This window comes from Apodemus sylvaticus, chromosome 7 (genome assembly GCF_947179515.1).
Source record: "Apodemus sylvaticus chromosome 7, mApoSyl1.1, whole genome shotgun sequence".
In the NCBI taxonomy this organism is placed as follows: domain Eukaryota; kingdom Metazoa; phylum Chordata; class Mammalia; order Rodentia; family Muridae; genus Apodemus; species Apodemus sylvaticus.
The window spans coordinates 3012143-3038956 of record NC_067478.1 but is presented as its reverse complement, the minus strand read 5'-3'; the positions used below and the strand labels follow the sequence as shown (position 1 = coordinate 3038956).

The 26814-nt window shown below is 50.1% G+C and overlaps 1 protein-coding gene across 1 annotated transcript in view; it reads right to left on the bottom strand.

The window, feature by feature from the left end:
• Ulk4 (unc-51 like kinase 4) overlaps positions 1 to 26814 on the bottom strand; it is a 293992-nt gene that overhangs the window by 108364 nt on the left and 158814 nt on the right. Inside the window, exon 33 of the mRNA XM_052186951.1 lies at positions 8146 to 8312. Coding sequence (XP_052042911.1) covers positions 8146 to 8312 — 167 coding nt within the window. The remainder of the gene's footprint in view (positions 1 to 8145; positions 8313 to 26814) is intronic.

Below are 26814 nucleotides of genomic sequence, written 5' to 3'. Positions count from 1 at the left end.
CTCCCTGCAGTGGGTGAGCACCCTGTCTTCCCTGCAGTGGGTGAGTACTCTATCCTCCCTGCAGTGGGTGAGCACTCTATCCTCCCTGCAGTGGGTGAGCACTCTATCCTCCCTGCAGTGGGTGAGCACTCCGTCCTCCCTGCAGTGGGTGAGCACTCCGTCCTCCCTGCAGTGGGTAAGCACTCCGTCCTCCCTGCAGTGGGTGAGCACTCCGTCCTCCCTGCAGTGGGTGAGCACTCCGTCCTCCCTGCAGTGGGTGAGAACCCTGTCCTCCCTGCAGTGGGTGAGCACCCTGTCCTCCCTGCAGTGGGTGAGCACCCTGTCTTCCCTGCAGTGGGTGAGCACTCCATCCTCCCTGCAGTGGGTGAGCACCCTGTCCTCCCTGCAGTGGGTGAGCACCCTGTCTTCCCTGCAGTGAGTGAACACTCTATCCTCCCTGCAGTGGGTGAACACTCTATCCTCCCTGCAGTGGGTGAGCACTCTGTCCTCCCTGCAGTGGGTGAGCACTCCGTCCTCCCTGCAGTGGGTGAGCACTCCGTCCTCCCTGCAGTGGGTAAGCATTCCATCCTCCCTGCAGTGGGTGAGCACCCTGCCTTCCCTGCAGTGGGTGAGCACTCTATCCTTTCTGCAGTGGGTGAGCACCCTGTCCTCCCTGCAGTGGGTGAGCACCCTGTCTTCTCTGCAGTGGGTGAGCATTCTATCCTTTCTGCAGTGGGTGAGCACCCTGTCCTCCCTGCAGTGGGTGAGCACCCTGTCTTCTCTGCAGTGGGTGAGCACTCTATCCTTTCTGCAGTGGGTGAGCACCCTGTCTTCCCTGCAGTGGGTGAGCACCCTGTCCTCCCTGCAGTGGGTGAGCACTCTATCCTTTCTGCAGTGCGTGAGCACTCCGTCCTTCCTGCAGCGGGTGAGCGCCCTGTCTTCCCTACAGTGGGTGAGCACTCTATCCTCCCTGCAGTGGGTGAGCACCCTGTCTTCCTTGCAGTGTGTGAGCACTCTATCCTCCCTGCAGTGGGTGAGCACCATATCTCCATACTTCTGGCCCTACTTTCCAAGTGAGGAAATTGAATTATAGAAGCGTTTACTATGGGTGACAGCCAGAGAGATGACTAGTGGGCTACAGTGTTTGTTATTTAAAATAAGGGACCTGAATTCAGATTTCCTGCACTCAAATGAGGCTGTATGGGAGAAGGGAGGAGACTCTCTGAAGCTCACTGGCCTCCATCTTCGCTTCAGGTTTACTGAAGGGCCCTGCCTCAGGAAAGGAAGCAGAGAGTGAAGGAGTGAGGCACCTGACCACTTGCTCTGGCCTCTGAGTATTCCTGAATGCATGCATGCCGTATACCACACACATACATGGCACTCACACACATGTACACACACATATACACATACATATACACACCAAAGACATTGGGGGAAGGAATGAAAGGAACCCCCAGTTATCTCTGTGTACACCACCACACTCCCAGTTCATATCACTAATTTCCCTGGGTGTCTCTACACACCACCACACTCCAAGTTCACACCACTCATCCCCCTGGGTGTCTCTGTGCACACCGCCACACTCCCAGTTCACACCACTCATCCCCCTGGGTGTCTCTGTGCACACCACTACACTCCCAGTTGGATCTCCAATGGCAACCACATGATCTAGTAACACCCAGAGCATCTCCCCATCCCACACTCCATGACTGGGCTCCAGGGATGGTTCTCCACTCCTTGAGACCCTGTCTGGGTTCTTTTCTGTTGTTATGATGAAATTACCCTGACAAAAGCAGCTGAAGGAGAAGGGCCTCTATTCTGGCTCGGAGTTCAAGGGTACATCTTCTGAGGCAGAGAAGTCCGGATGGAGTGCAGCTTGAAGCAGCCTGTAGCACTGCGCCCAAGGTCTGGAGGCAGAATCATGAGTGCACCGTGTCTGTTAGCTTTCTTCACTCCCACAGCCTGATTTGCCTGCCCACTGAAGGCCCTGCCCAGTCAAGACAGGTCTCCCCACCTAAGTTAACACAGCTGGGGTAACTCCTCCTAGCTGTGCCAGGAGGCTTGTCTCCCAGGTCAGACCAGATCCTGTGAACCTGACAACTATAGCCATTATGCACAGGCTTAAAGTACACCGGAGTCAGAGACGAGTCCTTCTGATCTGAGCTATACCCCACGGGCCCTCACAGAACTAATTGTGAGTGTTTTTACCACAGAGATGAATAGATTTATATTCAGAACAGGTTCTGGTACTACCTTAGCTTTGCAATGTGCACAGTTTGCTCAGATGTTTCTCTGCTTTTAGAACATGACCTCATCCTGATCTTGCAGAGCAGGCCTCTCTGCCCTAGATCATGAACCTGGACTCCAGGGTCCTTCCATAGAAAGCCAAGACTGTCCTGCACTTCAGGCCTACAAATGGAACTCCACCCGCCTGCTTCTCTTATTGCTACTATGGGAACAGAAGGGCTTTGCTGAGGATCTGACACCTCTCCTGGCTGAGGGGAAGAACAGCACCTGTCAGCTTGCTTGCCTGTGCCCCCTCCCCATCTACCCGCCTTCCGCCTTCCGAGGCACAGGCCGATGTGATGTGGAGAAGCAGCCTTTGCACATTAAACATTAACACATTATCCTGAGCTGGCACTGATGTTTCCTGCTAAGGTTAAGACAGGCTTGCAAAGTAGGATGTGGGCTGCAGCAGGGCCATGGGGCCAACGCTCCTTTCCTAAAGCTTCTGAGCTGGCAGGCGGGCGGGGCCACAGACCGCTTGCCCTCAGGACACCCGGTGGGTCATCAGGTAAGACCTCAATCCTGCTGTGGCAGGTATGTGCCACCTCTACAGCAGGCAGGGGCTTTCGAGACAGCTTTGCATAACTCGGCAGCTTATGAGAGGGACACAACAAAAACTTAGAGAAAGCCTTCACAAAGGATCCACCCAGTCTGTGACAGAAGCCCTGTATAGGGAGAGGCTTCACATAGATCTGGTGGCCTCTGAGAGGCTCGGAGAAACTGCAGAGGTCTGGAACTGCCTCTCCTCCTGCCTCAGCACCTCGCCCTTTAGGTTGGCCTCCTGACGCCCAGCTCTGTGGCCCCCTGGATACTCTGGAGCTCCTGTCCCTACATGACACAGGCACTGTCCTTCCCACCAGGTCTTCCACCTCTGCCTCTGACCCACAGACTTTTTCCTAAGAAGACAGTGTCTTGTCACTGCTGTGCTATAACTTGACCCTTTCTTACCACCCAGTATCTTAGACCTGCCCAGGTGCTACAGTCCAGGCAAGAGACGACAGAAGCCTGGTCAGGTCTGGAGAAAAGTAATTACATTTGCTAGACACCTAAGGTAGAATTCCACATTGCTTGGTGGCAGACTAGGGGAGGAAATAAAAAGGAAGAAAACAAGACAAACAGGCTCCCCGTTTGTGCTGCAGGAGGGGACAGGCATGGCTTGCTGCAGGGACAGACATGGCTTGCTGCAGGGGAGGCACGGCTTACTTCAGTGACAGGCATGGCGTGCGTGCTGCAGGCAGAGGCTGGCATGATTTGCAATGGGCGGAATGGTCTTAGAGGACAAATGGTTTGTTTAGCATTAAGTTCCAGGGCATCTGCTGGTCACACTAAGCAAACTGCTAGATATATGAGCATGGAACTCAGAGAACTCTTTGAGAAATATATATATGACAGTCCCTCAACTTGGGAATGCCAACGTATGAGCCATATTTGACAGTAAATAGCCATATGACATGATCTAAAATAGAATAAAAAATACATATAGTTTCTCAGTGTAAAAAAGCCCAATACAAAACTATCACTTCCAGCCTCGTCACCTGAGTCCTGTGTGTGCACGGCGTTGTGCACTCTGCACAGGTGCCGAGGGGGCAGAGGTCAGGCATCTGCAGGACAGGCAGCGAGAGGACTGGCAGACATGCTGAGGTGAGGTCTGCTCAGGACGCATCTCAAAGGTTGTACAACAGGCCTCCATATATGAGGACCTAGGCTCAAATCCCAGCACCTCAGAAAGTTTCCACAAACAGTGAGTGGGACAGACATGCTGGTACCATGTGACTAGACATATTTTAGGGCCTAAGATATTGCCCCATGGTGGAGCCCTTGCTTAAGACACCCAAGACCTTAGCGTCACCCCAGCACTGAGGAGGTGGGGGAAGAAAGGGGGATGGAGGAGCTTGGAGCTGCGCAGGCAGAGAAGGGGCACCCTGGGGAGGAGCTTGCAGGCCTAGAATGTCTCACAGAATCAGAACGTCACACCACAGGGAACGATGGACATTGCTGTTCTCAAAAGACTTACATGGGGTGATGGTAAAACTTCACACAAGTCCAAGATGCAGTCAGGTGACTCATGGGGAGGAGCCACAGGGAAGACCACGGAGACGAAAGGGGAGAAATTCTACCATACACCACAGGCAGAGGACAGCCCCAGCCATCTGTAGGCTGTGTGAGAGAGACCAAGAACACTTCCATGTGTGGACAATACTGACACAAGACCACAGGGCCCAACTGTCCCACCAGCAGAACACTGTAGCAAGCTTTCTTCCCCAACTCAGCACTGAAAGACAGGGCCCCAACTGGGAAGTCTGGTGAACCGGATTGTGCTTCTGAGGACCCGCCCTCCCGGAAGTCTGGCCCAATCTCAAAACTGGATTCAGAACCCCTCCTGACTCCAGATCACGGCATGCTCACGTGTACAGGAAGGAGAGCGTGGGCATCTGTACACTGACAGCCTTCCCTCGCTAACCTGGGCAGTCCCTGAAAACTAACTTCCCTTTCCTTAAAATAAATGTATCAATGCTTCAAGAACATTACACATGCTCTTAGGTCATACCCGCCCTTCTTTCCACAGCTTCCCACAATCCCCTGCACTCCCTCACCTCCCTATCCACCCACCTCATGTTCTTGCTCTAATTGTTTTTAACCCATCTAATTTACGCTGTTCAAATTCTCTCGGGAGTGGGGCCTGGGCCTGGTCAGTGGTGGCCCTGCCAGGAGGCACACTCTTAAGGCAAAACTGATTCTCTCCACGAAGCTATCACTTGCCAATAGCTCCTCAGCTAGAGATGGGATTCACGTCCACACCCTCTCCTCACACTGGTACTTTGTCTGGCTTGGTTGTATAGGTTTTGTATGCCATCACCATTCCTGTGAGTTCTGTCCTGCTGTGTCTGGAAGTCAGTCTCCTGTGTTCACCCTCTGCCCCTGGCTCTTAGAGCTTCATGAGCCCTGAGCCTTGGAGGTGAGTATGCAGGACCCACGGTTATCAGTATAAAACAAGTCCTGACCACTCTTGTACCCACAAATCAGTGCATCTCTGATGCCTCATCAGAGGATCTGCCTCTCACAGTGGCTGGTGACTGACACACAGAGGAGAGGAGACTGTGCTTCACTTGGTCTGCATGGGCAGCTGCGTCCTCCTCCTCTGTCCATGAGGCCAAGGCCACACATGTCTGGGCCTACGCTGGGACCCTATGTCCATCAAAGTAGCACCATGGTGCGCTGACTTCCCAGGGGCTGGTTTAGTCAGCAATGCCTCCTGCCAACAAGGAAGTGGGTGCTTCCCTCCGCAGTGGTGTCCATGGCTCAAACAGTGGCCACTGGTGACTCCCCAGGGCCCAGCAACAGAGGATGCTGTGCTCATCCATGACGATGGCGTATGCTCTATTCTCTCTAGGATTTCACAGCAGTCCTTCACAGAATTACCATATCTGCCTCAAGGAGGAGAGAGCCAGCAGGCAGACAGCTGGGGGAACTGGCTCAGAGCTACAGAGACAAAGGTGGTGCTCCAGGATCCCCAAGACTCTCACTGTACCCATGAGTTCTCTGTGCCTGCCTGTCCCTCACACCCCACGCTGGGGGAGGTGAGCTGGGGCTGATTCTGAACGACAGGACTGCTGGGGTGGGGCTGAACTTCTGCTGGAGCTTCCAGCTGCTGCCCCCTCCCTCACCCGCTCACTCCACCCCTGCACTGAGATTCGAGCTGCTGCTGCCCCCCCTCCCTCACCCACTCACCCCACCCCTGCACTGAGATTCCAGCTGCTGCTGCCCCCCTCCGTCACCCGCTCACCCCCACCCCTGCACTGAGATTCCAGCTGCTGCCCCACCTCTGTCACCCGCTCACCCCCACCCCTGCACTGAGCTCCTCTCTCTCCTCCCTAGGAAGCAAAGCTGCTCCTATCTGACTGAAACGCTAACCTTCGCTGACCGTCCTTCTACCACCCATCAGATGCAGGCGCTGGCTCTATGCACACGGCCCCCATGTGGAGGGTTTTAAAAGTGAGAGAGATGACTCTCAGGTGTGCAAACATCTCGGGTGTGCAGAGAATGGGCAGGGCTGACTCTCAAGAGCACTCTGCTTCTTTCCCCAGCTCCTTCCATCCTTTAATTCAGCCTGGAGGGCTGCCCTTCTGCAGACAGAGATCAAAGTCAGCCGCCACCTAGGAACGCAACTCCTGGCTCAGAGTGTCAGGACAGAGAACGATGCCAGTGAGGGCAACGGGGTCAAAGGCTACAAAAGGACAAAGCAAGTAATGGTGTGCTGTGCTGGTGTGAGGGTAGTGTGAGGAGCAATGGCGTCTGGAGTGTGGCGTCTGAGGAGAAGTAGCCAACAGTTTATGTTAAGGAGCTTTAGTTTTTGAAGTCCTGAGTATCTCATCTACAGAATCACCTGGAATTAAAGAGAGCTTCTCTCCTGTCTTGGAGTCTGTAAACTCCTAATCTTTTTCTTTAATCTACAGCCTTTGTGCTTGATCCACAAACTGATCATTGAGGTACTTAGAGCGGCCGGAGGCTGCATCTTAGAGAACTAAACAAAACCCCGGGATGGCAGAAGCAGCAGAGAGACAGTGTTGTCTGAAGAGAGACATGGGGTGGGGCAGGAGAACGGAGGCGACACGCCACCATGACACTACTTCCATCCCAGCCGAGAGATTTGATGTATTTGATGATACATGACTCAGTCATCTTAACAAGGCTATAAATGTACCAGTGACCTGACCTTGGCATATGACACTCTCCTTATCTAAGTATCCCGTGACTCAGGTAGTCAGTGAGCATCAGATGAAGCCGGCCTGGGGAGGCATCTATCACACAAAAATACCCAGTGAAACCACCCTTCTCCCTGCCACAGAGCACAGTACAAACGTGGGTCCTATTCGTGGCTGGTTTGCACTGCCTGTGGCTGTAAGAACACATTACAGACCCCAGACTCATCTCACAGTGGCGAATGTTTATCATCAGTTATAAAGGGAAGCAAGTGAGTGAGTGTAAGAGTATATGCAGAGCCAGCCAGCCAGATACATCTGTGGGAGTGAACCTTCCTTGCCCACTTGATGGTTTATAATTGCCTTGGACAGCAAGGTATCTCACGAGCTGGGAGCCGACACTGACCAAGGAGAAGACAGCTGGGTGCTGGTATTTATGCCTGCCTGCCACCTTCCTGCTGACATAATGGGAAGTCACCTCACACTCCTGCCCCCATGCCTACCCACTAAGGCAGACTATATCCTTCTAACTGCAAGCCAAAATAAACACTACTGTGCTGGGCGGTGGTGGTGCACGCCTTTAATCCCAATACTTGGGAGGCAGAGGCAGGTGGATTTCTGAGTTCAAGGCCAGCCTGGTTTATAGAGTGAGTTCCAGGACAGCCAGGGCTACACAGAGAAACCCTGTCTCAGAAAAAAACAAAACAAACAAACAAACAAACAAACAAAAAACACTACCGAAAGCTGCTTTTCACCAGGTGTTCTGTGAGAAGAATGAAATAACTACTATAGAATCAGACACATATGTAACATGTGCATAAACGTCCAGGCTGTCATTATCAGCACGCTTGGCTTCCTGAACATACATATGTAACATGGGTGTGGCTGTCCGTGGCTCCCAGCATGCTCGGCGTCCTGCTGAGGGTGGGCAAAGAGACCTGCCCACTACCCAGCCAACTCCAGATGTACCCAGGGCAAAACCTGTCCTCATGCATAAGCAGTTTCCCAGATGATGCCCAGCCAGCCTTTCCAGCCCTCCCTGAAGAGTCTGTGACCCGATTTGCTCTCCTTGGTCATGCCCCCGCCTCACGGCCTGGGCAGGCAGCAAACATCCCTTGAGATACCACAGCCACATTACAGGAGTGTCACAGAGCAGAGAACAGAGGCAGCCGCTCACCTGCAAAGCCTGCCGGACGATCCGGGAAGTGTGGGTGAGCATGCGCAGCAGGATGTCGAGCAGGGAGGCCAGCAGGGTGGCTGCCGGCTCCGTGTTGGTTTTATTGTCCCTGTCCAAGCACAGAGTGGCAGTTTCTGTGAACATGTTACAGACGTGACCAACGAGTCCTGAGGGTAGAAAAAGGAAAAGTATTTGTTATGAGACAATAAAAATAATGACACGTGAGCTGGCAGGGCTCTGGTGTGAATGGCGCCTACACAACTTTTGGTAAAGTCACTTAAAATGAAGGCTTCTAAGCCTCAAGCCTTCCAGCTGTTGCTTGGGAGCCTGGAATGGACCAAGGAGTTTTTCTTTCTCTTCTTTTTTCTTAAGTTCTTTGAGAACTTCATATACTGTGTTTTGGTTATAGTAACCACTCCCCTTCTAGTTACCCCTCAATTTCCTGTTCACCCAACTTTGTGTCTTTTTGTTTTAACTGATCAAGCCCAATTTGTGCTGCTGTTCATACACTCCTGGATGCATGGCCTTCCACCATGCCAATTGCTTCTTAGCTGGAGATGGGGGTGGGTTCTGTGCCCATCTCCCCTCTCCATCCTGAGACGTGGTCTGGCTTGAGCCTGCTGTGAACGCTATCACAATGCCTTTTCTTGCCTCTCAGCTCTTATTGCAGAGGCTCCCTTTTGCAGTGGATGCCAGTGACCATAGAGACCCACAAATGGTTGCGGCCCAGAGAACAAGAGATGTCGGAATGTTCACCCCAGTGGGGCATCTGTACCACCCCCGCCCAGAGCTCAGGGATCATTGTAGAAGGGGGTGGGGGTGGAAAGACTGTAAGAGGCAGAGGTGGGGATGAATACCAGGAAACAGCGTCCTCAGGGTATACAGGCCAGCTGCGCATGCAAGCTCACACTGTGGTGTCTCTTAAGGCAAAGCTCCCCGAAGCCACGCTCAGACACACAACCTACACAAGTGGGCTTGACCAAGCAGAACATGCAATATACAAGTTGCTAGGAGTCAGCTTCTTCAGTCCAACCAACCGGGGACCAGGGCAGATTCAGAAGCCGAGTCTCCCAGGGGCGACAGACAAGTGGGCACTTCCAGGAGATAACACAAGCTAGTCTGTCTCATGTATTTAAACAATGCAATCAATTACAATGTAAAGAGACACCTAATTTCTGATGTGTGGGTTTGGCCTACTCACATGGCTACACCTTACCAACGTACCACCAACCCTTAGTGCAGTGTGGTGAACGCACACATTCCAATTCTGCTGTTGTGCACATTATTTTGACATCTCCACTATTATTATATTTAGCATTATTCTATAAGTTAATATGACTGAGTCAGAAGCAACATGAGACAAAATTATTACAAACATAAATCATATATTGGACAGTAGAAGCCAATGTAATTCAGACCCACGTGTTCTTAATGAAGAAAGTCAATCTTGAATAATCTTACACGCCTTGGAGCAACTGGTAAGAAGCACAGCATGCCGTGAAGGCCAATTCTACTGGACCCACAACATACTTGCCCTGAGCCCCCGGACCATTGGCTAGGTGGGGGCCTTAGAATCTTCTAGTGTCTTCCACACAGTGTAAGGTACTGACCCCAGAATACGCATCAAGTCTCCCTGACAAATGCAAAGGCAACGATTTTATCGCTAAAGATGAAAAAAATTTGGATAAATTTCATCCAGACCACACAGGCTTCATTCAGAGTCGTAGATCTGTGGCAAAACCAGGTATAACTGCCAGGAAGCTTCAAACAAACATACAAACACATATAAACACATACACACATATATACATATACACATACACACATATACACATACACACATATACACACATATTCTCTCTCTCTCTCTCTCTCTTTCTCCCCCCTCTCCCCCATCTCTCTCCCCCTCTGTCTCTCTCCAGTTACTCTAACTCCATGAAGGTGTTCTAAAAGCAGTTTAATATTCCCCAGCCTCCATGCTATGTGCTACCATAACAGTTATTTTTTGTTTTCATTTTTACAGTTTTATGCATGTGGAGTTCTGCTTGCATGTAGCCATGTGCACCGTGTGCTTGCAGTGCCCATGGCTTCAGATGCCCTGGGACTAAAGTTATGGGTAGTAGTAAGTCACCTTGTATTCTGGGAATTGACCCAGGCGGCGCTCTTACCCACCAAGCTGTCTCTCCAGCCCCAATCATAACAGCTTAATGCTCCATCCCAAAATATCTAAAAGAAACCAAACTTCATTAAGTCAAAGATCCCTGGAATTATTCTGCACTCATTATAACCAATTCATCAGGATACTTTGAGAATAATTTTGTGTTAATTATGAGCAAACCCCTCAAGGAGCTCTGTCTCCTCACAGGTCATTTCCAAGTGCTCTGTGTTCTGGGAATATTAATGTGCACGAGCTGTCCCCGCTCCGGTCACAGCGGTGCCTTACTCTGTTGTGATCTGCTGGGGAGGGAAGCAGATTCAGAGCCTGAACGGCTGAGCCTGTGGAAGAAGCACTTTGTGGTTCTGTATGAACACAGCTCTAAATCCAAATGTGACGCCATCCAAACAGAGGCCGCCTTCAGGGAGACTTTGCTCTCTTGGGACTTATTAACATCTGCCACTACAGGAAGAGGTGGCCGGAGTGTAAGATTCAATGTGGGGAAGTTGTTCTTTCTACAAAAGAGCAATGGTGTCACATGAACACACGTCTACACTTCCCCGAGGTTAACAGCTTCATTCCACACCTGTCCTGACCCATGAACTGACTCTATAGGGCAACGGGTTTCTGCTAACACAATGAAATTAATCAACACAGTGTGGGGCAGTATCCTGGATGCCCTAGGTGAACCCAGTGAGTCCCAGGGTCTCCTGAGATATTAAAGTCATGGGGGGGGGGGTGTGACCTCAGAAAGAAAATGCTGGTGTTTGGTAAGAATGGATCATAGCTCCGCAAAGCTGGGGCTTCCAGAGGCTTCCCAGATTGCTTTTGCAAGGCCCAGGAGCCAGCCTCTAGAAGGAAGGGAACCTGTCCAACACTTCTTCCTCTAAAAAGAACAACCCACTGTGTTGTTTCAGACACTCCGTTTGGTACCATGGTCGCCATGACATTAGCAAACACTATTAGGTGGTGTGTATGGACAGCCCTTGATGCCTCCAGTGTACAAGGCTTGGTCCTGCCTATAGCAGTATTCAGAAGCTGGGCCCTTAGCGGTGGCTGAGTCCTGAGGGCTGTGAACACTCCAGTCAATCCACCGATGGATTCACAGCTAAGTGGGTGCATCTTCTAAAGTCCTACAGCTTCTCAACAGTGCCACAGGCTGGGACAAAGCCTTCAATACCAGGGGCTGGGGAGGACACCACGCCCTATGCACTGGAGAAGAAGGAAGAAACCCCTATGAATTGCTGGTCTCTGGGCCTGTCAGCAGTCTACACAGAACATTATTTCCATACAGTTTTGATATAAATGGACATTAAACTTTGACTGTCAGTTATAATCAAGGTCTATCCACACCTAAAGCTAGTCACCATGATGTCCCAGCTTGAGGGGACTGTACCACAGGAGGTCTATAGGGTTCCTTCCCATTGCTGTCCTCAGAGCCTCAGCCAACAGCTGACCCACGTCCCAGCAACTGCTTCACAGATGACAAACTGATGCTGAGAGAGGGCCATGTGGCCCCACCCCGGGTCAACTGTTTTCTTGTAACTAAAGCAACTGGAAATGCAGAAAGAGGGAGAGAGGGGTGCCCCACAAGTCCGAAGTCTGAGCACAAATAATATATGGTGTTTGAATATGTCAGTAGGACGGGGGGCGGGGAGGGGGGAATAGGGCAGGGCTTCACGTATGATGCTCAACTCTTCTTTTATGCTAACATTTGAAATAAACTTGGGGACAGCAGTTAAAAGCACACGTGGCTCTTCTAGAAGACCCAAAAATCAGCTCTCAGCCCTACGTGTCTGCTCTCAAATACATGTAACTCTAGCTCTAGGCCCTCTTCTGGCCTCCAAGTGACACACACACATGCTCATATGCACACATACACAGGCACACACACGTGCTCACATGCACATGCACACATGCACATATACAGGCATACACACACACACACACACACACACACACACACAGAGTGAAAGAAGCCTATTTTGGAATCATAGTTTGCAGATCTTAGTCTCACCTCTGTAGATAGTCATCTGTAATCTCACAGCGATTTGTCATGATTTGTCACTTTGGTGACTTCATGAACAACAGTTAATTAACTGGTGCCACTCACAGCAGGAGCCACTCCAGCTGGCAGCTGCTGCAGAGTAGCATCAGACACTCTGCAGTGAGACACTCGGTGGGGAGTGCACAACATTTTCAGGACTTTTTTGTGGGGGAGTCGTTGTTTTGTGGAGAAAATCTTATTTAGGGGAAAACTGACAGGCAGCCTTAACATAGCAAATGTCTGAAGAATCTGAAGCTACAATAAAAATCAATTCAAGTCCTGAAGAAACTGCTACATGATCACTTACATCTAAATGAACCAGTGACTCCACAGAAATGACCAGAAAGCAGAAGAGTTGGTGTGGGGCTCCGGAGGCTCCTGACCTTTGGAGTCCATCTTTCCACTGCTGCAGGACACGGGGCTCTGGAGTAACCTCCATATTTCTCAGTCTCCTGGAGTCCCCATCCCTGACCCCAACACCGAAGCAAGCTGCTCAGTTATCTAAAGAGCATCTGTCCTCCCACTCAGCCACAACAGCTGCATAGGCAGGAGCTCCAGCTGTGCCCAGAGCTTACACAGCCCTGCCTCCCAGCAGGTACAGCAAAAACAGGTGCTGGGTCCTGACGCTCTAATGTGACCCAGGGCCTAGGCAGTCCAGAAATTCATTGCTGTTCATTAGCAAACACATTACTGACCATGGCAGTTAGTGGCTGTGTTGGAACAAACCAAGGTCACCTGAGGGGAACTTGCAAAGCCAGCACTAGAGCTTGCTGTCCTGAGGAAGCCAAGTCTCAGGGCAGCCAGAGGCTGGAGGGCCATAAAGGCAGAGTCAGAGAGGCCTAAGATACCTCACTAAGGATGGGGACATGAGGGGTCAGAGAGGCCTAAGATACCTCACTAAGGATGGGGACATGACTGTGTGGTCACCTGTGGACACACTGTGTGGGTCACCTGTGGACACTCTGTGTGGGTCACCTGTGGACACTCTGTGTGGGTCACCTGTGGGCACACTGTGTGGGTCACCTGTGGGCACACTGTGTGGGTCACCTGTGGACACTCTGTGTGGGTCACCTGTGGACACTCTGTGTGGGTCACCTGTGGACACACTGTGTGGGTCACCTGTGGACACTCTGTGTGGGTCACCTGTGGACACTCTGTGTGGGTCACCTGTGGACAAACTGTGTGGGTCACCTGTGGACACTCTGTGTGGGTCACCTGTGGACACTCTGTGTGGGTCACCAGTGGACACTCTGTGTGGTCACCTGTGGACACTCTGTGTGGGTCACCTGTGGATACTCTGTGTAGGTCACCTGTGGACACTCTGTGTGGGTCACCTGTGGACACTCTGTGTGGGTCACCTGTGGATACTCTGTGTGGGTCACCTGTGGACACTCTGTGTGGGTCACCAGTGGACACTCTGTGTGGGTCACCTGTGGACACTCTGTGTGGGTCACCAGTGGACACTCTGTGTGGGTCACCAGTGGACACTCTGTGTGGGTCACCTGTGGACACTCTGTGTGGGTCACCTGTGGACACTCTGTGTGGGTCACCAGTGGACACTCTGTGTGGTCACCTGTGGATACTCTGTGTAGGTCACCTGTGGACACTCTGTGTGGGTCACCTGTGGACACTCTGTGTGGGTCACCTGTGGATACTCTGTGTAGGTCACCTGTGGACACTCTGTGTGGGTCACCTCTAGCAGTAACTCTCTTGGCAAGCTCTAAGCTTATAGATAGATAGTATCACCTCTAGGACTGACTCACTTCTACCTTCATGTGCTTCTGCATTATTTAAATTTTTATAATGAATATGCATTGCTTGGGTGATCAGAAAACATACAGATATTTTACATCTTTCAAAAAATCAAAAGGAATGATTGACAGAACTTGAAGCAATTTTTAAATCTGTGACTGGAAGCTTAATTAGGTCACTGCAAGGCTTTGGTTTAATTCCCCCCAAAGCAAGAGGAAGCCTTCCTACCTGCTCACAATTTCTCCTGGTTTGTCCCACTTTTAAAAGAAAGTTTCAGGGTTGGTGCTGAAAGGGCAGACACAAGAGAAGTGTTGCCCAGCTGCCTGCAGGCCTCCAGAGCGCTGGCTTCTACCAGTGGAGAAGATGGAATTGCAAGATGGCACCTCCCACCCATCCTTCCTGGAGGCCTCTGGGCAGGAGGGGCCCCAAGCCCTCTCCTCACAGCTCTGCCCCATCCCAGTCCTGCTGCTGCTACCTCTCCTCCTCCCATAAGGAGCCTCCCCTTTAAGTCTCCTTCTCCTCCCCTCCCTTCTGTCTCTGCCAGCTGTGCCTTTCAGCCTTGGTGCTCGCTTGTGGCGCCATCTCAGGCGGTGCACGTGACTCAGTGGAGGGACACACCCAGCATGAGCAAGGCTCTGGGTGTGATGTTAGCAGCCCCACCTGGAAGAAAGAAAGAATCCACCCTCCTCCCTTGATTCTGACCAAGCACACTGTCTGCTCCTTTTCACCTTTACAGGTCAGTCCATGGCTGCACTTTCCCAAGGATGCTATGTTGACAAGGCTAGAGCCTAGCCGGGGAATACTCTCTACCTGGCTATGTTCTGCTGGGGACATCTCTGATGTTTAGTACTAGCTGACTGGGGAAACCATGCTGGATTGGAAGCAGAGGGATAGCCATGGGGACTTCAGAAGACTGGGAGTACTTAGGGGAATACTTAGGGGAGTACCTAGGGGAGTACTTAGGGGAGTACTTAGTGATGGCCTTCTTTGCTATGACCTAACACACTTAGGCTGGTGCCTCGTGGTCATTAAGTGGATCTCAGATGACAAAGCAAAGTCCTACAAACAGCTCAGTAGGTCAGAGGGCTGCGCCATCCCCACTCCTGATACAGCACCACATTCACCACCACAGCACACCACCCTTGCTACAGCCGTAGCCTGAGCATCACGCCAACACTCACATGGTTAAGAAGGAGCCCAGCCCCGCACTCAGCTCGCTCCACTCCAGCTCCGACTTGCTGCACATCTCCAGCCACAGTGCATAGCCACTGCCTCCCGTGGTCACCCATCACACTGAGGTGCCCTGCTCCCACTCCTCAGTGCCGCAGGGATAGGCTCACCAGCCCGTGCTACCACAGCCCTAGCTCCACTCAGCCCACCCCCTCTGCAATCAACACTTCCCTTTAAGGGAATCTGTGTATATCTTCCAAGTCAGCAACACCATCCTCTTCAGACAGAGATGTCTTCCCAGCTGGACTGTAAGCTCCTCACAGATATCTGTAGAAGCAAACACACCTTTAAATGTAGAACATCTACTCAAACCAAGTACGGACCTTTCTGTGATCTATAATGAGGTCCATGGTTTTGGAGCACAGAAGGTATTCAGTCAGTAGGAAGTTGACCTAGGAAAAGAGAGAGGTGTGGGACTGTGCTCTTGGGTATGGACAAGGGCAGCGGCTTCCTTCACCCTCTCAACAGCCAAAGACACCCATGTTAGGTAAATGTTTATGAATTTGGCAGCAGGAAAAATAGACAAAGGACATGATAGATAGGGGAGCAACATTATGACTGTCACACACATACACAAAAAGAGTGTTTTCGGGGAGTGGGGAAACCGGGAAAGGTTGTAGCATTTGAAATGTAAATGAAGATTATATTCAATTAAAAAAGTGTTTTCACAAAGAGATAAAAAAAATCAGTGAAAAACATGCCTGCCATACACCAGACCTCTGTCACACATGACGCTAGCCCCCGTCACACATGACGATAGTCCCCGTCACACAGGATGCTAGCCCCCGTCACACATGATGCTAGCCCCCGTCACACATGATGCTAGCCCCCATCACACATGACGCTAGCTCCCGTCACACATGACGATAGTCCCCGTCACACATGACAATAGCCCCCGTCACACATGACGATAGTCCCCCCATCACAATGACACTAGCTCCTAGATCAAGTACCAGAGACAACAGTTGGTTCCTCAAAGGTGAGACAGGAACCTGTCAGGGCTCTGACTCCAGGAAGGGAAACTTTAACCCAGCTTGAGATCGAGTTGAACTTTCTGGGATAAGACTAGGGTGACAGGCCTGAGCAGAGGCCTCCCTCTGAGTGGAGCAGCCGGGGCTGGATCTAAGGAAGTGAAGGATTAGAGGTAGAAGAATGGAGAGCCACTCAGAAACCTGCATGGTGCTCCCCAAAGCCTCTGCCTAAGTTCTCTGATGCTTCCTTCGTGAAGTGGAGGGAGGAGTGCGGAGATGGCTCCTGCAAGCCTAACAGGCTCACACAGCAGGGAGACTCGGCTGACACACACACACACACACACACACCCAGAGGAGGCCTGGCTAAGGAGTCCTGAGTGTTTAACTAAGACCCGGCCGCCGTTCCTTATTAACCCAGGCAAGGCAACAGGAATTTAAAATAAGCCTTGAAAGAAACAAGCTGGGCCTCCTATAAATGAAATGACAGCTAGAGAAGATTTGGCATTCTGTCTACAGAACAGAATTCAGGTGTGCAGCCCAGGCCCACAGTGGCCACCTACGACCCAAAGTGAGTACCATTCCCAAGAACAGGAGATGCAATCTACAACCAAGAGAGGACAGCAAGCAGGGGGAGGCACAGAGATGCTGTGGCTTTTCTAAGAGCCAAGGATGGTGCAGGGACAGATGGGGAAGACATGGTCACAGCAAATTAACATCAGACTATCAGGCAAAATTCATGGATGTTCTAAAACAAAAAGTGCATTATGTGTTCCCAATGGGAAAAAGGGATTAGAAATGATGGGGGTGGGGCTCGAATACCTGAAAATAGAGACATAGAAGTGACTCAGTCGAAAGAAAAGCAGAAAGATGGTTAACTTGGGAGACAGAGACCAGGGTCGGCTGGATGGTACTCAATTATGTATGTAAGTACATATATCTATGTCATGTGAATCATAACTGGAGACTCAGCAGAGAAGAGGAAGGTGTGGGGAGGAAAATATTCTAATTGTTCAGAATTTGCCAGACTTTATTTTTAAGATTTGAGGTGTGTGTGTGTGTGTGTGTGTGTGTGTGTCTTCTCTACCCACAGAGACCAGAAGAGGGTATTTGATTTCTGGTGCTGGAGTTATACATGGTCATAAGCTACCCACATAAATATTGGGAACCAAATTCAGTTCACCTACAAGAACAGGGCCATTTTAACTGCTGAGCCATCTCTCTAGTCCCTTTCCAAAGCGATATGGATATATATGTATGTGTATGTGTGTGTATTTATGTATGTATGTATGTATGTATGTATGTGTATATATGTATATGTATGTGTATATATATACACACACATAACATACACACACATACATACACACACACACACACACATATATGTATATCAAAGCAAAAGGTAAGCACAAGGAGTTTGGCAAACACAAACAGAAAACCATAGGAACCTACTTAGACACCTTCATGGCTTTCTGGTCATTACTATCTGATATTTCAACATCCTGAAATGACACAGAGAGGCACTGTATGGAGTCTGAATTTTACTTAGGAATGAAAACAAATCTGTACTAGAAATACTTAGTAGACCTTAAAGTCTTAGAAATACCAACAGGATCTGTGGTTTTGTTGGTTTTGCTTTCAGCAATAGCAAAAAACATTCATAGTTAATTCCTTGAAAACGAATATCTCATCTTCATGAAAATGAAGAGTATGATATATTCCACTTATTTTGAATTAAGACAGAAACACTCATATGGACAGAGAACCACCTGTCACTTTCAGGATGGCATGGCTGCCCCCCTTCTTCCTCCCCTCCCTCTCCCTCCCTCCTATCCTCCATGTTTATGCTGAAATGTGCCCATGAGAAGAGAGGCCTCAGTGTCAGCCCTGCTTACAGCGCTGCATCTCACCGTGCTGGCCAACCTGCTGACGGCACCCCGACCTTCTCACCACACAGGCCACAAGCTGCCAGTCTTCTCCAGACAGCACATGCAGTTAGGAAGTGGCCTTTGATTTATCTGGTTGTGACCAGTCTCTATGAGTGGCTGCAACTGGTCAGCTCACAACTAAACGTGAATGCTGAGCAACTGGAAACAAAAGCCAGCTCTGCTCTGGTCTGTGCAGCACTCGGGCCTTCTGACTGACACAGGTATCCTGAATTCATTTCCCATCAGTGATTGATCAGCTGCCGATTAAGCCCAACAGTTTCAAAGGGAGAATCTTTGTAGACACGTCCCCCCAAACCCCCAGTGACCAGAAAGGAACTAGTCACGCCTCCTTGTGCTCGATGGCTCTCAGAGGGGAAATACACAGCCATCATCTCCATGAAGAAATGCTCAGTTTAACTTTGTCCCATATTTGAATACATCAGATTGACTCAGAGTTATACTTAAGTCTAGAAATGCAAACCATAAACATATATTTAGAGATAACATTTTATGTCTAGTAATTTTCAGTCTAATCAAAAGTCATAATTTAAAATGAACTAGCATTGAACTGGGGAGACGGCTCGCTTATTAAAAGCAATGGCTGCTTTGCAGAAGGCCCCAGTTCCCAACCCTCACATGGTGGCTCACTACCACCTGTAACTCCAGCTCACAGGATCTGGCGCTCTCTTTTGGCTTCCATCAGCACCTACACAAGTCTCTCTCTCTCTCTCTCTCTCTCTCTCTCTCTCTCTCTCTCTCTCTCACACACACACACACACACACACACACACACACTCTAAATCTTAAAGGACTAATGTCACTCTTAATCACAGAGGCACTGGGTGCTTGTGTCACTGCACGCAAACACACATGCAGAGACACACACTGGCCCTCTGAAGGCAGAGGAAGGGGGATATCGACAAGGCTGTCTGTGCCAATTAATTATCAATATAAACAAACAAGTAAAGAAAGCAGCATTGTCCTCCCCCAGATCATCCGATGGGACAATAGCCGCCCTGAAACCAAACCCTGGGTGAGACAACCATGATTTCTACCAAACCCTGGGGAGGGAACAGTGACTACACGGAGACTACGGCACCACGTCTACACAAACACGGATGACAATCCACTCCACGGATTGCCAGCCAGACAAATCCAGCAACAAACAAAGATCACCTGGGGCTGGAGATGGCCCAGAGATTAGGAGGGCTTGCTGTTCTAACCAGAACATCTGTCTCTGACATCCATGCTAGGAAGCTCATTTAGTCTCACAACCAAAATACCAATGGTTTTTCTTACAGAGTTAAAAAGAAATCCTAAAATTCACAGGTGCACAAAGACCCCAAGGGCCAAAGCAATCTTGAGAAGAGAAAACCTAGAACCCTCACATTCTTGATTTCATGTCACACTACTGAGTTGTAGGAAACAAGGCAGCCTAGCACTGACACCCTGAGTCACCAGTCTGTGACCAGTCACTGTGGGAGGCACTGTGCCCGAATCACTACAGGACAATTTTATGGCTACCTCCCTCTTCTCCCCACAAGGAGACGATGAGTACATATGCCTCCTGAGATGGAGAGTCCACAGACAGAGAAGAGAGGAAGGCGTGCCTGGGCACCCAGGCCAGCGAGCCCACACTTCTGTCTGCAGACACTGACAGAGTCTACCACCTGGACTTTATTCCCTTTCTCTCAACTGTCAAGTTGGTGGAGTCTTCAGTTCCCTAGTAGTCAAGCCATCCTGTGTGGGACCGTTCAGCTTCCCAGCATGCCTGTGAGGGATTGTGTAGTTAACTAGGTTAACTGAGGTGGGAAGACCGCAGTGCTTGACAGAGAATAGTCCCACAGCCTCCTATGTTTGAATGCTTGGTCCCTAGCTAGTGGAACCATTTGGGAAGGATCAGGAGGTGTGGCCTTGTTGGAGGTGTGTCACTGGCAGGGGAGGGCTTTGAGATTTCAAAAGTCCTCACCAGGTTCTATCTCACTTACTCTCTCTGCCTGCATCTTCTAAATAAGATGTGAGCTCTCACCCAGTGCCCCAGCACCATGCCTGCCTGCCGGCCACCATGCTCTCCTCCGAAGCTGAACCCATCAAGCCCTTTCTCCCTCAGCTTGCTCCTGTCCACAGATTTTATTTGTATTCTTGGAGTTGGAGGAGAGGCGGTGCAGGCCATACTCCCCTCAGTGGCTTCCTTCAGGAGTTTCGCTTTGTCGTTATGATAAAGCTGGACACTGAGGTGCCTAGGCCCTGTGGATGTATCTTCTGTGCACAAAGAGCGAATTGTGCAGATATCCCTCGGGCAAAGACTGCAGGAGGGTCTTGCACCAACACTAACATTTATTTTTTATCTTTATTTATAATATACATAAGTCCTTTATTGTCCTCAAAAAGCCCAAATTGTACTTGTGATCAGGATCTTGTTTCTGGAGCTAGGAAACTGAGGCCTCATTCGTCAGCCTGCTCTACGGTTTCCTTCTCAGACACATAGATGCCATCCAAAAACTTCCTAATGTCCTTGTTTTTAACTGTTGTGGCTTGCTGAATAAGTGCGGCTGAATCTGAAACAAATTCAATGTCATTCCTTCAAGGATTAACTCATCCTTCTGGGCCTGAGAGACTCAACAAGCAACACCTGTCCTCATCTGAACGCTGTGGATGTATTTCTCACCCAAGAAATTTTGGATTTCAACCAAAGACCCACTCTCTGGATAAGGATGTCGATGGGGACTTGAGCATACACGACCTCATCCTGTAACGGAAGCTCCCAGAACACCTTGATCGTGTTCTGAACATGACTGCAGATGGTTCTGACTGCGGCCGGTTCCTTTCATTTAGAGCACTAAATTCACCCCACCATTTGTCAACCCAGAGCCTCTTCTTCTTTCCAAGAAGCCCCAGCTCTACATTGATGTGATTGAAGTCCCTCCGCAGAGTTCCCCTGGGCCCTTCATAATGACTGTGTGCCCATCAGAGTGATGCTGACATTTTCTGGAATGTTGACAGTCTGATTGCTGAGAATGGTCTTTATTCTTGAAGTAGATGGGGCAAAGAGATTTTTATTTTTTAAAGAATTATTTATTTTACACACACACACAAACACATACGTATATTGTAACTGTCTTCAGACACACCAGAAAAGGGCATCAGATGCCATTACAGATGGTTGTGAGCCACCATGTGGTGGCTGGGAATTGAACTCAGGTCCTCTGGATGAGCAGCCAGCGCTCTAACCGCTGAGCCATCTCTCAGCCCCAACACTAACATTTATTAAGGCCTCTGCTCCTGAGCAGTTTTCACCGAGCAGTACTTGGTGGCCATTCTGTGGAGATGGGATGAGAAGGGCTGAGCTGAGTTGGTAGCACCCACCTGCTTACTGTGTCAGTCTGAGAGGATCCTGCTTCCAGATGAACTCAAACATAATAAATCCTCCCCTTTTCAGAGTAATTTATGAAATCGACAGTGGAAACAGGCGCTCATAGCAAGTCCACACCAGAGCACTAGACGGAGTCTCCAGCTGATGGGATGGCGGAACGAAGGAAGCCCCCCAGGAGGGAGGGTCAACTTCAACTGGAAACACTGTTGCTTCAAGGGGAGTAGTGGGTTTATCCTGAGCGGAAGATGAGTGACCACACATTTGGGTTGCCCCGGCGACACGCTCCTCCGCTGGGGAAGAGGTCCTATGAACTTGTGTACACGTATTCTGAAGCCTTCACCGATGGCCTCAGTCAAGCGGCTCTGTGACGGTTATCTGTCAGCTGTCAGCCTCAGGGATCTGGCACATCTGTGAGGGATTCTCTAACCAACTTGGTGAAGGTGGAATGACCCATGCCCTGCACGTGGGCAGCCCCATCCCACAGGCAAGAGGAGGCGAGCCAAGCCCTGCACCGCCTCTCTGCCTCCTGGCTGCTGGTGACTCCTGATCAAAGCCTCACATGCCAACTCCACGCCTTTCTGCTGTGATGGACTGCACCCTTAAACTGTAGGCCACATGAACCCCACCTTTGGGGCTTTTGTTTGGAATTCTGTTACAACCAGAACACTTAAGTAATGCCCCCAGTAAAGGGGATAACAGAAGCTCACACGATTTTGGCTCCTCGTCTGGGTACTGTTTAATTTCTGATGCTGTGATAAAATACTCAAACCAAAGCCAATTAAGGGGGAGTTCCTGACAAGTAGTTGAGTGCACACAGGCGGTTGTTCGCCACCTGATGGACACTTTCCTGCATGTGGGTTTTTCTGGGTCTTCCTCTGTCCCTTTCATGCAGGTTGTTCACACTGGTGTTTCCTTACTTTTATTGAGCAACCCATTTGGGTTTTTATTTTTAAATTTGTAAATTTTTAAATTTGGGTAAGAGAGGAAGCCCGATTCAGCTCACAGTTCAGTGCTCAGGTAGACAAGACTCACTGTCTACAAGTGGAAGGGGGCTGTGGTCTACTCTACCAAAATGTTCCTCTAGCTTGCTGCCCTCTGGGGTCTCGCCTCGTAAGTGTTTGAGACAAACACAAAGTCTTAGGAACTTTGACGATAAAACGCACATGAGGAAGCCTCAAGTCTGAGTGATCTCTTGACCTTCAGCTTAGAGTCAGAGCACTGGAGCCCAGGACAGATAGCACACTCCACCCGTGAAGGGTAAGGATTAGCCTTATTTCATGGTGTGTGAAGGAGTTATTAAATGCCCCCATAAAATTTTATTACTGTTTTAATCCCATTAATAGCCATCTTTGCTTTACTGTCCCGCTTGCTGCGTCCTGCAGCAATGGGCCGCAGTAACTGCTGCCTGCATGAGATTTGTTTTCCCTCTAAGGATATAAAAGAGAAGGCATCAGGGAGCTCGGCAGCGCTGAGGCCATCACGGGGGAGAGAAGAGGCAGATGCTGGCACTTTTTCTGTGAGTCTAACCTGCTCCTTCCACATTTCTGTCTTCAGTTCTCAAATGCGGCAGCCTCTCGACAGAAGGGAATGGAAGCGAATGTGCACCATCGCACATCGGGAAAGTGCTCACACACAAACGATTTACATCTGAATAGCCTGATTTCTTCAGTTAACTTCTCCCCTGCACTTCATCTGGAGACAGAAGGGCTGCTCAGTAAATGTGAGGCAAGCACAAATCAGCCTCTCCCTCATCCAGGAGCTCGGCAGCCCAGAGGCCAACCCCTCACCCTGTGCCCCCAGGTCCAGAGCTGACCTCCATGTTCCCCAGTCTCCAGCCTGTTGAACGTGAATAGAACTCAGGCCCTCAGTTCCATGGCATCGCTTTTGTGTTGGGAACTCAAGGGCCTGACAGAAAATCTGAGATGCCCGGGAAGGCGAGGCTAAGCTATGGGCAGACCGACTACCACCCTGGCTGTGAAGCTATGAGCTGCAGTATCCACCAGGGGGGCTAAAACTGACGCCCTGCAAATACCAAAGGATGATTGAAAGCAGTGCCAACCAAAGACAACCGATCACAAAACGCCTCAGGGCCCAGCTTCCGGGGCCACTCACGTCTGATCCCACGTCCTGCCCCACAGGACAGGCAGACGTGAGCCTGTGCACGCACACTGTGCCCTGCTGTCCTCTGCCCACTGCCCGCCTCAGGACGGGTGCCCTCGCCATCATCAGCACTTCCTCCTGACATTTCATCATAACTCCCTCTTGAAGAAGAAACAACTGATTCCCCACAGTAAGGACAATAGTTTTTCCTTCAGAGAAGCCCAGGAGAATGCTGAGGGGATGGGGAAGAGACACTCATGCTCCGCAAAAGCCATTACTTGTCCTTCTTTGGGAAGAATGTCTATTCAAGTCTTCTCCGCATTTGTGAATTAGGTCCTGTGTTTACCCATCACTGAGTTGTAGATGTTCTTTATATATTATGGATACTAGTTTCTCTTCAGATATAAGGTGTGCAGACATTTATTCCTCTGCTGAAATAGAAGGATTACCTTCTCTACTCTTCAGCTGACAAGGAACTGTAAGACCCGGAGGAATGACAGGCCATGAAAGAAAGCGTCAGGTCCAGTGAAGAAGAAAGCCAACGGTGATCAGGGGTGTTTACCAAAGCAACTATCACTAAGTGAATGCTAAAGCCACTTCTGTGGTGCTAATCCACCTGCAGTGTGGTCCATTTCCTCCTTAAGCTGTGATCAGGCCAGACAGAGTGCTCTGTGCAGCTGTCAGCTTCTCTCTGCCTCCTGGGTGGCTGGCTGCAGGTCTCCTCTGGGCCTCGCCTCCATTAGCACGTTTGCACATGGCCCAGATCTCCCCTGATGAAGCCTTCCTCTTCAATTATCACCTCCTAAGAGAAGTGTCCCTTTGTTCAGAATCCTGCAGTCACCCATTTTGAAAATGAGTCATTTTCCACTTATTAACAGCAGGGGCTCTGAAGTGCTGGTGGCTCTTTGCTGGTTGGTGAAGACTAACTCAATTAGAACTGGAACCCACACTGTCTCTTCTTGTCACTCAGCTGTGCCTTCCTTCCCTCCTCATGGTCTTCACATGGTCAGACATCAAGCTGACAGGCTCATTGGCTTTGACTACTTACCTTAAATGGTTATGCTAATTTTGGTGATTATGCATGAAAATTTACATATATTATCATTTGACTTTCAAAACAAACACTTGGAAGTAGCTCCTTTATCTCTAGAGAGATGAGCATCTCAGGGAGTGAGCTGTGGACTCAAACCTATGCCAACTGCCAACCACCAACCACCAACCACCAACCACCAACCGCCAGGCTCCCTTCTCCAAATGCTTCCTGACCGTGTAGCCGTGCCCTCTCTGGGGAAGCCGGCTTCAGAGGACAGGCCTTGCGGGAGCTCCTGAGCACCCACTGAAGCTCTTCCACCAGAGTCTCAGGCTCACTTCCCACTGAGTATTTTCCTCACCAGTTTTCATGTTTCAAAATGGAATCCAGGCAAGGCCCACTGATGCACCCCTTTAGTCCCAGCACTCAGGAGGCTGAAGTGGGTGGATTTCTATGAGTTCAAAACCAGCCTAATCTACACAGTGAGTTCCAGGACATCTACGGCTACATAGTGAGACCTTGTCTCAAATCTTAAAAGAAGTTTGGAAAGAGAGGAGAAGCTTGTTAAATGTCCTTTATTGAAAGCCTTTTGGGTGCTGGTAAAATGGCTTTGCGACTTCAGAGCATCTGAGGCCCGAGGGCTCCTCACTGAACACCGAGGAAGCGGGTGGCAGCGGAAGGCAGACGAATGGCATCGTAAAAAGGAAGGGAATGCATGGTCTGCTGATTGACAGGTTCAAAATAAAGAGACAAGAAGAAAGGAGGGGAGCTGAGGGCACTGCATGCAATGTTTTAGCTCCCAAACATGGATACATAAAACCCCAGCTGGGTCCCATGACGGTTCAGATAAAATTGGGTGAGGAGGGTCAAAGCGATGAACATGTCAGCTGGTACAAATCTTGACGGTCTCAAACTTCCAAATGCATAATGTCTTACACTACACACAGTAATCTCGACGGTCTCAAATTTCCAAATACATAATGTCTACGCGACACACAGTAGGTACACATAGAAGGGAGGAGGGGCGCTTCAGTGGGGGGGAGGTGGTGCCAGGGGGAGGTAGTGCCAGGGGTGGCACACCTGCACACATCACCTGCGTGAGCTACACAGAATACAAGCACAGCTCCCAGGAGCCTCCTGACAGGGAAGGTTCTGGCTGAGAGATCTCGGGGTGTCATCGTCCCAGTGCCACCAGCACAATGGGGGGGGAGGCGAGGCTGAACCCTGGGATTCAGGGGCTTGGGATGGACAGTGGCAAGAGGCGGGAACCGCGGTCGGTCGCTCTTAAGCATTCACATCTCTTTTTTTAAAAAACATTTTTTTAAAGATTTATTTATTATTATATCTAAGTATTATGTAGCTGTCTTCAGACACACCAGAAAAGGCATTGGATCTCTTTATGGATGGTTGTGAGCCACCATGTGGGTGCTGGGATTTGAACTTAGGACATTCGGAAGAGCAGTCAGTGCTCTTACCCACTGAGCCATCTCTCCAGCCCCTGCATTCATATCTCTTAACTGCTTCACGAATCATCTTACCTTAAATCCTGTCAACCTTGTGCACAGCCTTGCATGCGGTGCCTGGCACATGCTCCACTCCCATCCTATGCTAACAGGGCATCAGAAAGGCTGAGTCCAGGAAGTGTCTAAAGGCACCCAGAGGGAAGCATGGCAGCGGCGGTGGGGGAGGGTGTGTGTGTGTGTGTGTGTGTGTGTGTGTGTGTGTGTGTGTAACACTCCCCGGGGAACCTGCCTAGTTTATGGAAAGTGAGTGACGGTTGTGTCCTTTTCCAACAGTCCCTGCCCATTAGCCAGCTTCACCTCAACAGCCCCCTCCAGGTAGGTGGGTGGGTGTGATGTCAGCATCTCCATCACAGAGCCCAAGACACTAATTAGACACTTCAGGTATACAAGTGACTGCAGGGGTCTTCACCCCAGCCCCTGCTGCTGCCACAGCTCCCTGCCAGGGGACCTGGAACAGATTAGTTCAGCATCAGCTGCGTGCACTTGCGCGGCTGTGCAGATGAAGGCCCTTATCCACAGACTAATTGCACCCGTCCGATAGCACTTTTGTGAACATTGAA